Source organism: Cannabis sativa, chromosome 5 (genome assembly GCF_029168945.1).
Source record: "Cannabis sativa cultivar Pink pepper isolate KNU-18-1 chromosome 5, ASM2916894v1, whole genome shotgun sequence".
Taxonomy (NCBI): Eukaryota; Viridiplantae; Streptophyta; class Magnoliopsida; order Rosales; family Cannabaceae; genus Cannabis; species Cannabis sativa.
Window position 1 is genome coordinate 8545874 of NC_083605.1, and position 14763 is coordinate 8560636.

The 14763-nt window shown below is 31.8% G+C and overlaps 2 protein-coding genes across 2 annotated transcripts; both read left to right on the forward strand.

Annotated features, from left to right (window-relative positions):
• The first annotated feature begins 461 nt into the window (after positions 1-461).
• On the forward strand, positions 462-4608 carry LOC115716864 (protein REVEILLE 6). Its single transcript, XM_030645768.2, has 8 exons — positions 462-790; positions 2057-2114; positions 2368-2497; positions 2576-2749; positions 2857-2961; positions 3354-3463; positions 3706-3765; positions 3969-4608. The coding sequence occupies exons 1-8, from the start codon at positions 558-560 to the stop codon at positions 4074-4076; spliced, it is 978 nt and encodes a 325-aa protein (XP_030501628.1). The 5' UTR covers positions 462-557; the 3' UTR covers positions 4077-4608.
• A 7986-nt stretch (positions 4609-12594) lies between these two features.
• On the forward strand, positions 12595-14361 carry LOC115717380 (small ribosomal subunit protein eS10z). The gene is made up of 5 exons (XM_030646351.2): positions 12595-12705; positions 12806-12854; positions 13303-13582; positions 13685-13817; positions 14111-14361. Exons 1-5 carry the CDS (start codon positions 12703-12705, stop codon positions 14189-14191), a joined length of 546 nt encoding a protein of 181 aa, XP_030502211.1. The 5' UTR covers positions 12595-12702; the 3' UTR covers positions 14192-14361.
• The last annotated feature ends 402 nt before the right edge of the window (positions 14362-14763 follow it).

Below are 14763 nucleotides of genomic sequence, written 5' to 3' on the forward strand. Positions count from 1 at the left end.
AGGGTCCATTTTGTCATTTAACAAAATACAGGGTCCAATCTGTAATTTTTACAAAACACAGGGTCCAAAATGGTATTTACCCTATTTTTAATAATACTTATTTGTACCTTATATTTTAAAATAATACCTATTTAGTATCCTAAATTCAAATTCTTTTGATAAAATTTAATTAATACAATTAATAGTTTAAAATTATATGAATTATGAATTCAAATTTATTTATTTGATTACATATAAGTATAACTGAGAATTGTTTGATTAAATTTTATTTTAAGGTACTAAATATGTACAATTTAAAAATATGAAATACCAATTAAGAATTAAACTAAATGAGTATATTCCTTATTTTAAATATATTCTTTTCCGTGGCACATAATGATTGGCTATTGGTCAATATCTTACCGTACGCTGCAGCGCAGGGAATTATTCCCAGTCCTCTTAGATATAAGAGCATCTAATGCCTCACAAAAAAGGTAAGTAGCTGAAATTGAGTTTCCATTTTCATTCATTTCTAAGCTAAGCTTTACTGTGTTCTTTTTGTGTGGGTTTTCTTCTGTATGGTATCCAACAACCCGAACCCGTCTGAGAGCTTTTACTTGGACCCGACTGGAATGGCTTTGCCGGGTCTCGGACCCTTCACGGCGGCGGTCACCGCTACGACCACTACAACTTCAACGACTTCGTCTTCGGAGGATTTGTCTAAGAAGATCCGTAAGCCTTACACCATTACCAAGTCTAGAGAAAGCTGGACCGAGCCCGAACACGACAAATTCCTCGAAGCCCTCCAACTGTAAATCAATACTCTTCGCAATTCTATTATTTCTCCTTTTTTATATTCATATAATTTCATTTGTGATTTTGTAATTTCTGAATGCGTTGAGAATCAGGGTTTTAGGGTTTGTAATTGGGATTGATGGGTATGATTTTAAACATCTGAGGGTATGGAGAAGCGAAAAGGTTTGGAGTGAATAGAAATTATTATTATGCTTTTCTTGGTTGTCAAGAGAAAATGTGTATTGCTTTGTTTACTAAAAAGCAACGGAAATTGTTTGTTGTCATCTGCTTCTGTACTTACTAGCCATCAATGGAAAACGTTATGGTTAATATTTGTCAAAAGTTAATTCCAAACCCTAAATTGAAGACATTTCAAGGGTTTGTAGTCATTTTGTTTTTTTCACTCTTTACCCTTTGATGATATTTGAAACCTGAATGGGAGACATCTAACAGAATTTCTAGATTTTATTGAGAAAAAAGTAGATCTGTGGCCGGTACTTCTAGTGGGAAAACTTTTATCACTCTCTCAGAACTGTGCTTTTTGGCTTAAGGTTAAGCTCTATATAGTTTCCAACACCAGCACTGGGTGTTGGCGCAATTTAGTTACTTTTATCATTACGATATCAGAGGAATAATATTCAGTGTTTCATCTCCAGTTCAGAATTTAAAAATTAGAATTTCTAATACAAGAAAAGGGATGAAAAGTTTAGAGTGAAAGAGGAATATTTTTTTTTCCTTCTCAGCATTGGGACTCAGAAATGAACTTTAGCTGTTTCACTAATGTCTAGTCGAATTATGTTTCGGCCTGCAGATTGTCCTTATATTGGGGAGGCCACTCTATCTTTCAGTAATTAGAAAAAAATCGATTTTAAATGTGAAAAATAATTTATGATCTGTAATATAATAAATGCTAACCTCCTCCTGTCATAGAGCTTCAAAATATTAGAGATCTTCTTTATGGTATTTCAAATAATTTGAAAATTAGTTTAAATTCTAGTGACTTAATTTTAAACTTAATATTTGAAATTAGAAAAAAAACTAGCATTGTAAGAAGGCTGTTGATAGGTGCTTTTTCTTCACTGATGCATGTGTTTTCTTGCTGCTATTTTTTTTTTTTTAATTTAGAACAGTGAAGTTAGGAGTGTTGTGGTTGAGAGTTTATTTTCAAGGATTTTTCTGAATTTATGTATGGCATTTAGCGTTGTTTTTCTGTTTGCCCACTTGCTTTTATAACCTTTTTGATTTTTGGTGACCTTACTCATTTACCCTTTTCTTCATCCAGCTTTGACCGTGATTGGAAAAAGATTGAAGCATTTGTTGGATCAAAGACAGTTATACAGGTATGCATTATTGCATATTGAACATCAAGTTTGGACTGCCAAAAACATCAGTGTATCTCATATAATCTCTAGTCAATACTCTTGATTGATTTATTTTAAGAGTTAAAAAGGAGAAAGGCATGATATGTTAATTTATGTAGTCATGTATTCTTTTATTTAATACCAGGAATAAAAAAATATTCTTATATAAAATAAATCAAAAAAAATCAACAAATGTCTATACCAACAAGAATCTTCGCTTTTTCTTCTGCAGATACGTAGTCACGCACAAAAATACTTTCTGAAGGTTCAGAAGAATGGGACAAGTGAACATCTACCACCACCTCGGCCAAAGCGGAAAGCTGCTCATCCATATCCTCAGAAAGCTTCTAAAAATAGTCAGGGTATTTCTTTCTCCAGCATGCCAAATTGTAAATCACCACCTTTGCAACCTATCTTACATCTTTTTATTTTCCTTTCAGCACCACCAGCACCTGTACAGGTTTCAGGAGCTTTTCAGTCTTCATCTGCCTTGCACGAACCAGGTTATATTCAAATACCGGATCCGTCACTTAGGAGTCCCCTCGCTGGTGCTTCTATCTCGTCCTGGAATAATAATTCTCCACAGGCAGTCAACTTGTCAAATGAGACAAAAGGTATAATTTTACATGCATAGATGTCAATAATAATGCATATGCCAATGGTGTTTGTTTTGCAATATCACAAACTTGGCATCTTAATTATTCATACATGTGCTTTGCAGCACCAAGTGCGGCAAATAACTGTTGTAGTAGCACCGAAAGCACTCCAAGGGCACGGCCCATTGTTGAAACAACTGATCTAGGAAATCATGGTCATCAATTGAGAGGTATTCCTTGAATTTATATCCCCAATAGATAACATAGTCATCTAACTAGTTTAGTTGTCTAATGTTAGTTTCTCTCATTTAACTTGGAACGCATAATAAATGTGCTGAACAGTTACTTGAATTTTTATTGAATATATTGTCCATACGGTATATGGTAGGAGTACTATGTCTCACAACTTAGCACCCAGAATTTTAAAGACATATAGTACTTTACTTTTAATTTGAAAATCCCGCTGCCATTTCTTTAGGTTGGAAATCATAATGTCGGGGTGAACTGGGTATAAAATTAGGTTCATGTTGAACAAATATGTTGTCTTGTTCATCTTCTTGATTTTATTGCTTTGATTCTATTCTTGGATCTAATCTCAATGATATTCAATCATATTCTGCAGTTCTTCCTGACTTTGCTCAAGTCTATAGCTTCATTGGCAGTGTTTTTGACCCAAATACTACAGGTCATGTGCAAAAACTTAAGAAGATGGACCAGATTGATGTTGAGACGGTATGTTTTCTTGAAGTTAACGTTGTAAGGTTACTTAATATTTTGATAATGTGATGACAGTGTCAATGCCTGATCCTGGAACAAGCACCTCAGAATATATGTTACTATGTCTTCGTTCAGAATTATAGCTGAAAACCTAATTACTTTTTCACTTCCAAATTGTTCTGTAATAGTAATGTTTCATAAGTCCAGTATGCTTCAATGGAATGCGTAATATTATTTTGTTGTTGTCTCTTATCCAGGTATTACTTTTGATGAGAAATCTATCCATCAATTTAACCAGTCCTGATTTTGAAGATCATGTAAGTATTCATTTCAGTGAGCTAACATGTCTTTTTGTTTCTGTATGTGCTTAGCACAAATGTCTAATATAATCAGAATAGTGCTTTTGGCACATTTAACCGACCAAAATATGGGCTTATTTAATTTTTTCTCAGTAGTCTCATTTAATAATTAGAATTTGTGTGTTCCATTCTTATAACCTTGTTTTCCATTATTGATACAGCGAAAATTGCTTTCATCCTATGAGATTGAACCAGATACCACAAATCAGAGCGATGCGATCAGACCATTTAATGACGACCAACCCAAGAATGTTGCCAAGATTGTATAGAGCATAAAATTGATAAGCTTCCTTCTATTGACTGCCTGCAAAGTTTCTGAAGGTTCAAATACTTAAAAGCGGGTAGAGATTAAATTCTCGAAAAGGTGTGAAGAAGATTACAGTGCTTCTAAGTTCCACCCCACCCCCACCTCAACTCAAATTTGATTTTATGTTCTACATGGAGATATTGCAAGTGTTGTCGGACTACTTGACTACACATTATGTTGATAATTTTTGCCATTCCATTCTAGTTTATGTATATATTATATGAACGAAAGAAGAGGAACAAAAAAAAAAGGCTTTGCATTGCATGTATAGTTAGCTTCTGATTTGTGTTGTATTTGTGGCTAGTTTTGTACAGCACAAGCTTCTTGTGTAGTCAAGTTTTGATTGATTATGTTTTGCTAGGATTGGTTTGATTAAGTCTGTTGTAATGTTAAAAATTAAAATAATGAGATATCTTCTAATACTGGATTCGTTAAAGCAGACAAAGATGGCATACATGGTATGATTATGTGATTGGCAGTGGCTGCATTTGAAATTTTGAATATTGATTATTGATTGACTAAGCGAGCCAATGTGAGAATTTCCGGTGAAGAGGTAAACTATTGGCTTTTTCTTTTTTTGGGTAATGAAATATTGGCTTTTCTTAAAACTCTTCTTGTACAACTTTTGGGGTGCATTAGTGACTAAAGATAGCAAACGAGAACAACATATCTTGAGACTTTGTAACGAACTAAGACCTAATTATTTATGGGATTATTTTACCAGTACCCAAAAATAACAAAACGGTATATTTTTTTTTTTACTTTGTACGAACTTTTTATTTTTTACTAAAATACAGATGATTGGTTTTCTTATTTTTAGAAGAATGTTTTCATTGCCGATAATTTATATAATATATAGGGATACGATTTTGTCACGTTAATGTACTTTCACAGAATGTATTCCGTGATGTACGGCGGCCGTTAGATAGGGTAGTTATTTGATCTGAGGGCTGGGGTTGATCTAGGAGTGATTAGGGTTTAAAAATGGTAACATATACTGTGACACATTATTACGTACCTGTCGTACAACGGAATACATTCCGTGAAAGTACATTAACAGGACAAAATCGTGTCCCAATATAAATATATATATACTAGGCAGAAGTTACGTGCAATGCACGTATATTTAGTTATATACTTAATTTGAAAAAGTTAATTGAAAATACAAAGAAAAAGGCCTTGGAGATACTTCCTTCTTGGTCATACAATTAATTCACTACGACGTGAAAGAATATATTATAAGCTCTCTAATTTAAATCAAAGAAAATATAACACTGTGTAAATAAATATACATTTTATGTATAAATATAAATAGAGAGGGGTCTATTTAGAAAATGAAATCCAAATTATCATATTTATACAATGAGGAGTAGGAAGCATTCTCTGACAGGGTCCTCCTTGTGGAGGTTGAGGAGGTATTAGTAGTGGTGGAACTTTGAAGCAAAAATTTCAAATAAAGTTTAGAATTAAATCTCATATCTTATTCCCAGAGAAAGAAAATAAAAAAATTGGTTAAACCAATCTCATAAAACATTCTCTTTTCAATAACCATTAATTCATTATAACTGTTCCTTTTTAACAAATTCAAGAATACAACATCAAACAAAAAAGGAGGGATTTTTAAGGGCTTATCATACCAGCACGATAAGCATTGACATTGGCCCCAAGTTCAATCAAAGTTTTTGCTACATTGAATAGCTCCGGATTCATTGAAGCAAGAATGAGAGGGGTTTTTCCATCTCTATCAACCCACTGAGCACACACCCAATCCAAAATTCATCGTTAATAAAAAAACAAGCTTTGATCGTTCTTCCTCAACATATGAATTGAATTTAGTGGTTTACCTCGAGGCGTGCACCTTCTCGGCAAAGGGATTTGATCCCTTTGGTGTTTCCATAGCTAACTTGCTGATATAGAAGCTCATCCTTGGATTGTTGTTGTCCTCATATAATCAAAACTTACCTATATATTACTCTCGAATAAAGAAGGAAAAAGGGTTGTCACTCTCGAATAATTAGCATCAAATATCAGTTCAAATATTAATGGCTATATAATCAAAACTTACCTATATATTACTCTCGAATAAAGAAGGAAAAAGGGTTGTGACTCTCGAATAATTAGCATCAAATATCAGTTCAAATATTAATGGAATTTGTTTTATTTTTATTTTATTATTTTATTATATATAAATAATATTTTATTATTTTATTAAATATAAATAAAAAGTTACCATAAATTTCTCATAAACCAAGAATTCAGTTATATAGACACACTTTATATAGAATATATATCTATTCTATATAAAGTGTGTCTATATAACCGAATTCTTGGTTTATGAGAAATTCATGCATGACTTTTTATTTATATTAAAAATAAAATAGTTTTCGAGAAATTCATGGGTTGGTTTATGAGAAATTCATGCATGATTTTTTATTTATATTAAAAATAAAATAGTTTTTCTATATAAAGTGTGTCTATATAACCGAATTCTTGGTTTATGAGAAATTCATGCATGACTTTTTATTTATGTTAAAAAAAAAATAGTTTTTGAGAAATTCATAGGTTGGTTTATGAGAAATTCATGCATGATTTTTTATTTATATTAAAAATAAAATAGTTTTTGAGAAATTCATGGGTCACTTTTTATTTATATATAATAAAATAAATCCCATCAAATCAAAAAAAAAATACGATTGGGTTTTTGCGGTTGTACATCTACGATTTTTCTCTTCTTCTTCTCTTCTTCTCTTCCAGAATTACCATTTTCTATAAAAACACTCATTAAAAGAAAAAGTAATATTTTAGCACATACAGTATAATTAAAAAGTCATAAAATTTATAATTTCCTCTTCTGTTAAATAAAAATAAAAGCAACTTAAGCATTATTATAATTATGTTGCTTTGTACATGCTGCGACAAAAAGGAATGTCAATCTTATTAATTTCTCCATGTTCTAGCTATTAATGCAAACCAAAAAAAGAAAAACTTTTACTAAAATCCACCAAAACTTATCATAATAAATCTGAGGCATTAGATGCGAAAAAAAAAAAAACAAATCAGAGAGTACATTATAACACTGTTTTTGATCACGTGCTCATAAATTAGAAGCACAATTAAATATATTAGCGAAATAGTGACTAACATCCAAATTTCAGAGTTGACGAAAAATCTGCAACTGAATGAGGTAAAGACTACTACAATATTTACTTTATAAAACTTTTGTTTCAATATCTTACTATTATTAACACAATTTAATTTGGATGTAGAAAAAATATTTTTGGATTGAGGCGGCAATAAAAATAACTGATACTGTCCAGAGTTTTTATTACATGTCATGTGACGCATGTCATAAAAAAATAGATTTATACAATCGCAATGAAAAAATTACATGTGACAAGCCAACATGCGGCCAGGAAGGATTTCATACACCACGGTATATTACAAAAAACATATGATGTTATTGAAATTAAGTTTAAAAAAAAGATACTAACAATCTTATTATGCATTTTACAGTGCTATAACATATGTTGAACTTGATGACAATACTAAGATCCTATCTGCTGTCATGTTCGCAGATATTGTGGAAAAAATATTTTCGTGTACTGCTGCCCAACTAATGAAATATACTGCAAAGGTGTAATTTTTAAAAAATAAAATAGTTTTACATGCCTTTCATAAGTTGATTTTTTTTTTTTAATTAAATAAGCTATTCACACCATGTCTAATCATTTTAAAAGAAAATACATCACAGTTTGCAGACTGCCGCTTTGTCGACACTACCATATTCAATTTATCAACGAAAAAATAGACAATCCAGATATATGCGGACCCAGCTAGAATGAAAAGTGCAAAATACAAAAATTACACTATTGTCTCTATCGAAGCAAATGAAGATTAAAATCCACCAATGACTATCATTAGTTTTCTTATCTATAATTTTTAGACAAATGCTATCTTCAATTATCAATAATTTAGAGATTGATTTTTAATTTTCTTTTTATCTTACACCCATTTAAGTAATGTTTTTTTAAGTATTAGAACATCAATTTTTAATTTATTTTTGGATTAACTTAAGAACATATTTAAATCATCAAGCTTTCTTAAACATTAATATATTGTATTCGGTATTGACTTTTAATTGATAATATTATAAACTATAATATTTAGATAGACATAATAATAATCTCACCGTATAACTAATAATATTTTTTCTTTAATTTTTAATTGTATCACTTTCAACTAGCTAACATAGAAAAAACTAGCATAAAATTTAGTATACGTGTCTTGCACGTAGGTTTTTGCTAGTATATATATATATACAATGGCATTATTATTTTTTTTAAATAAAACATATTTATTTATAAATTGTAGAGTGAAGGTCTCTACAAATGTATAAATAAAATACATGAAAAGCTAAAAAATTGTTCCATTGCGTTCACTTATTTTGATTATTTTATATATTATTCATTTGTCTTTGTATTTTTAAGATTTTGTGTCCATTTTTACATTTTATTTTGTTGATCTTACAAATATTAAAAGCATGTTTGGTATTGTTTTCTGTTTTTTATTTTTAAAAAAGTATTTTTAGAAATAAGAACAAAAAATAATCTTTGAAGTTTTCAAAATACAAGTCTCGTTTGGTTAGTGTTTTCTAAAAACAATATTGACCAAAAGTGAATTATTTTTTAAAACAAAAAACAACATTTTGTTGTTTTTAAAATTCTTGTTTTTTGTAACTTTGTTTTATAAAAACTTTTTTAATTTGAAAACAATTTTTTATTTTTAAAAACAAAAAACAGTTTTTTAATTATGATGTCAAACATGCACTAAGTTACTTTCTTTATTGAAGTTGCTTTTTCACGTACAAAATATTTCATATCATCATTTAAATGTACATATTTTTGTCATGACATAATAGAAATTTTTTCATTACACTTTGAGGGAATATATGAGAAGAAGAAGAAAAGATTACAACTCTTTGCAATAATAATGCATAATACTTACTATATGAATATAAAGAAGAGAAAAATATCTCTCAAAGACTTAAACAAGGTCAATGATCTTTGTCTAAAAGTCATTTTCTCCCTTTCATAGACACTTATAAAAATTTTAGAAATGCTCTTTAGGATTAATTTAGCCTCATATGCTCAGTCAGTGTCTAATGTTGAACATATTCTTACAATGTTCTAACCACGACATAAGTGATTTCAACCACATGTATAACAAGTGAACAATATGACTTCTATTTATAGAATTTTGACCCTCACATGAACATGAATGATTACCATAAAGTCTCTGGACGTGACCAATCATAAATTGGATATTTATAGTATTAATTGGGTGATTTGGAGGAATTTTTACCATATTTTTTTTCTTTAGATTTGGTCAATTTTTCTTCAAAGTGTTCCAAACCACTCTCATTTAATTTTAAACCATTTATACACCTTATAAATGAATAAATCAAGTTTTCAATAGCTATTATTCATTTACATTCATAAACAATTAGTAACATATTTTACTAATTTAAGAGTAATAATATGGAGATGAGAGTTACACAATTTATGATCATCATTTCTCAAGAATTTACAACACTTAGTTATTTGTAACATAAATATTTAATTTAAATATTATATTATATGACATAATTTAACAGGACAAGCCTAGAAAGCAGTAAAACGTTTAAACATTATGGAAAGGGAGAATTTTTTATTTTCCTATTACTACTCGTCGTTGGAAAGAAATATGAAGAGGTTATTTCTTAAGAACTTGTCCGTGGTAGAGTTGCTCTCTCTCTTCACAAAAAGGCTTACCAGTCGCAAGATTTTATGAGCCTCAGTCAAGCAGTTCTCCAAAGCGGAAGGAGCAAGGGTTAAGCTAAATTGCTAATTGTGATAAATGAGTTATTACTAAACAAGATTATTATTGTTTAACTTGTTTGAGTATAGGTGTTTAGTAAATAGCTCCAAGAGTGGTTGGTGTTGCTTAAAATTATAGTCTACACAAGTGTACATAATCTATTACGGTTAAATACTTACACAGGTGAGGTCGATCCATAGGGAATTGATATTGAGTACTACTTAATTAGATTTGTGTGGATCAGTTTCTGAAGCTTTCCTCATTGTCTGCTTTGTTAGCACCATCATTTTATGCTTGGGCAGAGATTTAAATTTAGTAGTATGCCTAGCAACAGTTACAACGAACTCAACAACAACAACAGATCCCTTAGTAGACAGAGTTGGGCGGGCTTCGGGCAAAGTATCAATAACCCTAGGTTGGATCTTGTACGTCCAAGAAGCAGGAAGATAACGCCTCCACCCTTTCTTTAACTCACAGATGAATTGCCCGTACCCTTCTCCACGTATCTGGTCAGAGTATTGGAGATGTTGCACCTCGGGCTTTAGAGACAGTGTGTCTTACTACTTACTTCCCAGTCTTGAAAGATAAAATTTGAAAGACTATCACTGGATGAAGATGAACTTGCACGGAGTCGAGAATGATCTTCGTACAAGAGTTGGAGTAAGTCCTGGTCGATATGGTGTTTGCCTCCTCAAAAATCACCAGGGTTCATCTACAAAACATGGTAGATAAGAAAGTGAGAGTTGGATGGATCGGAAGATGAAAAATAGGTTTTATATGCTGACCAGGCCAGATTAAAGACAAAAGGAAGGGATTTCATTCAAAAATAGAATTTCCAAACCCAAAAGTTCAAAACTTTGAGAGGTACCTGGAAATCTTTAGAATCCCATGAATGGGTGGAAATAAACGATTTCAGGTCAAAATTAATACACAATTAGAGACTTAGCAGTTATAATCGAGTGTTAGCTAAAGTTACAAGCACTAATTTCATCTATTCTATGATCAGTCAAAAACAGTTCAAGAACAGATAAATTTGCAGCAAGAAATCTAAAAAATAATGTGTACATTAAGTGACAATTGTATAAAATAAAAGGAAAAGTAACTTACTCAATGTTCAGAGTTTTTTGATGCACTCGGAAGGAAACGTCAATGGATTCTCCAACAACTTTTTTGAAGATTTAAGAGAAAAGTAAAAAGAAAATTTTTGCTATGATTCGCTGAGAATGAAAATGGCTAAAAAAAGTTCCCATGAAGGATTAAGCCCCTTTTATAGGCACCTGAAAGAGGAAATTAATTTAGCCAAAATTTAAAATTTGGGTTGTCCCCCCAAAACTGTACATTAAAGTACTCGCTGTGAAGGACAGATGTCACACATGTTGTACCCCTCAACTGTCAGTGCGTGACTCTAGGTACAACTTTCAAGAGGTATTTAATACACGAAACATGAAGAGACTCTCAATCAATTCACGTTAGATCAACTTCAACAACCAGGACATGTGTCACCCATCTAGACAGTTTCCTAGCCGAGTAAAGTCAATGTGGGACTAAGAAGGTCCTACACAGACTTGTGAGGTAAATATTATTCTAATTTTTACAATATGACGTGATACCTGACTGGATGGCACGTGTCTTACATTCCTCAACCTTGACAGATGATTTTACTCCTAGCAGCCTGTAAAGATTGATATGAAGATCCAAGTCAGACATACATAGCAGGATGTCCAAGTAAAGCCATTGGTGGACATCTGACCAGCTCAATCGTGTGATCAACTCGCATGCACCGACCAACAAATGTGGGTTGACAATTCCAGCAGTGATCGACATTATCTCCAAACTTGCATGTCACGAAGCAATCCCTATTTTTGTGGGATTAATTCGTACATTCAGAGAATAAAGGAAATTAGCCTAGATCTGTCCAATTTCTTTATTGTAATTATGGAAACATGTTAATTTCTTATTTAATTTTTCATAAATTAAGGGAAACCATTCCTATGTAATTAGCTCCTATAAATAGTGGTCTCATCTCACTATTCAGGGATGCGAAATTAATCAGAGAGAACACTCAAGAGAGAAATTATGATCTAAAAGTGAATTACTCAGAAATCTTCTGTAAGAGCTTTCGAGAAGGAATATTTCATTCTTTGTCTCATAAATTAATACATTTGAGAGGAGAGTAGGCTATTACTACTATCATGGAGCCGAACCTTTATAAATCTTGATATTTTCTTTACTTATTGTTCTTTGCTTTTTATTGTTTATATAATTTAATCATTGTAATTAAAACTCAATGTCATTAGCTAGAAGCGAGATCAACAAATGATATAGTATATTTATTTATTATAGTTACAATAAAGTAATATGCAACACTAGCAAATTTATATAGCTTATCATTATATAATTTTTTTTAAGAAAATTTAAATAAATGTAGTTTTATAATTTTCATTATGTAATTTATTATTTTTGGCAATTTTGATTATTTTTGAAAAAAGACATTTATCTAACTAATGTATCTATTTGGGGCCATTTTCCACGTGAGCCCATTATGAATTATGGTTATTGGGCCTGGCAACCCGACCAATGTTGTGATGGCCCACAAACGAACCCGAACCGATATATGCTAAAATAACAAGGGTTTAAGAGGTCGCCTGAGTTCATATTTATACGAGAGAGTGTAGTATTGCCCAGTCTAGGGTTTCCAAAGCATTGCATTGCATAATTCTCATTTAACAGCCATGGTAGGATTCTCCTTTTTCTCTCTACCCACCTATCGATATGATCATATGATACTCTGCTTTATGTCTTTACTTATCTATTTTTCTGTTCAACAATTTTCAGATTATTACTGAGAAGAATCGTAAGGAGATCTGCAAGTACCTCTTCCAAGGTTCCATTCTATATTTCCGGCAATATTGTCTTTTTCGTTTCCTTTTACTGTGCTGCATTATATTAACTGATGGAAGAATTGGTTAAGAACTAGAATCACTGTGTAACTGTAATTCTTATTTTCCACCAATTTGCCATGATTATATTTTATTTTGCTATTTTTGCTTGATAATTTATCACTCTATTTTGAGCCTACCTAAATGATGAAGTAGACTAGTCGTAAAGTGGGTTTTATGGGGGTACTTCTCAATTGCCCCATTGTTTATTCTATTGCTGATTTTTTCCCGTGATGAAATGATCATCAAACAAATGCTTGTTCTTTGAATTGTGTTGCTTTTTTTTTTTTGTGGAACATTAACAATCAAGAGGAGTATGTTTTACTAAGAATCTTATGGTGGAGTATGTTTTACTAAGAATCTTATGGTGGATTTTCTTGTTTTAATCTAAAGAGGGTGTATGCTATGCGAAGAAAGATTATAACCTTCCCAAGCACCCCGAGATAGATGTTCCAAACTTACAAGTTATTAAGTTGATGCAAAGCTTCAAATCGAAGGAGTATGTGCGAGAAACTTTTGCATGGCAGCACTATTATTGGTACCTTACCAATGATGGAATTGAACACTTGAGGACTTACCTAAATCTTCCATCAGAAATTGTGCCCGCTACCTTAAAGAAATCTGCAAAGCCCCTCGGTCGTCCCTTGGGCGGCCCACCTGGTGATCGTCCACGGTAATTGCATCTATATTATCTTTGATAATGTTGCTTTTCCATGTAGCCATTACTCCATGGTTAAAGGGACTAACGAAATGTTTGCCTATAATAATGTGTCAGTGGCCCATCTCGTTTTGAGGGAGGTTCAAGGTTTGGCGATCGTGATGGATACCGTGGAGCTCCTCGTGGGCCTACTGGTGATTTTGCTGGTGAAAAGGGAGGTGCCCCAGCAGACTTCCAGCCTTCTTTCAGGGTAAATATTCAGTATCTCTGTCAAGCTCTTTTCATGATTGGATAGCTAATTTCTACCACATTCACTGAAAAATTCTAGTATACTGTAAGAAAGAACTGAGAATTCATTTTTGTATACTATTAAGAAAGAATTAACCATAAATCCTATAAAGAATTAACCCCTGAAATAATATTTCACATTATCTTTACCTTCCACTTGGAATGGGATTTGATACTCTACAAACTCAGCGTTTGGCTTGTAGTGGGCAATGTAATTTGTTTGATTTTTATGGAAATTTGGTTGTGATATTTCAGGGTGCTGGTGGAAGAGCTGGCTTTGGTCGCGGGGGTGGAGGATATGGCGGTGCCGAACCTCCTAGCTCAAGTTTCTCTTGAATCTTTGTATTTGAAGGTCTAGTTTAGCTTCTTCAAAAGTCTTTAAGAACTGACATGCTCTTTAATTTCACTGCCCAGGGAATTTTGCAAGATACTAAAGTGTTTAGATCTTGATGTTAATGAATCGAGTTCTTGGAATGTCATATTTTAACTAGTTTATTACTGTTTAACATCCGTTGTTCTACCCATCATTATCATTATTTCTTTTTGTTGAAGCTAGCTTTTACTACGAAATTTGCTGAGCATGGCTTCATAGTGTTATAGGAGAGTTCTCACTCCCACAATAGATGCATAGTTTTGCCGCGTACGGCGTTCATTGTATATCTTTTAGTGGTTGGAAATTGGAATAGAGAATTATTCTATATACTAGACGGCAACTACGTGCAAGGCACGTTTTATCTTTTTTTGAGTTTTTTTTTAACAATTCTTTTATCCATTTAAAAAAATACATAAGATAAGTATTTTTATTATAATTTTTAAATTATTACTTATATGTAATTTATAATTTAAGATGAAGATTTAATAATTTTTTCTTGTTTCGCTTATTCAATAGAGTATACATTGAAATTCTT

What these genes read in the sequence shown, in the direction of transcription:
- LOC115717380 (XM_030646351.2), top strand. An exon ending in CTGCAAGTACCTCTTCCAAG is followed by an intron (nt 12,855 to 13,302) that starts GTTCCATTCTAT and finishes TTTAATCTAAAG; the next exon opens with AGGGTGTATGCTATGCGAAG. An exon ending in ACTTCCAGCCTTCTTTCAGG is followed by an intron (nt 13,818 to 14,110) that starts GTAAATATTCAG and finishes GTGATATTTCAG; the next exon opens with GGTGCTGGTGGAAGAGCTGG.
- LOC115716864 (XM_030645768.2), top strand. Translation starts at nt 558, where the DNA reads ATGGTATCCAACAACCCGAACCCGTCTGAGAGCTTTTACTTGGACCCG. An exon ending in ACCAGATTGATGTTGAGACG is followed by an intron (nt 3,464 to 3,705) that starts GTATGTTTTCTT and finishes TCTCTTATCCAG; the next exon opens with GTATTACTTTTGATGAGAAA. An exon ending in GTCCTGATTTTGAAGATCAT is followed by an intron (nt 3,766 to 3,968) that starts GTAAGTATTCAT and finishes TTATTGATACAG; the next exon opens with CGAAAATTGCTTTCATCCTA.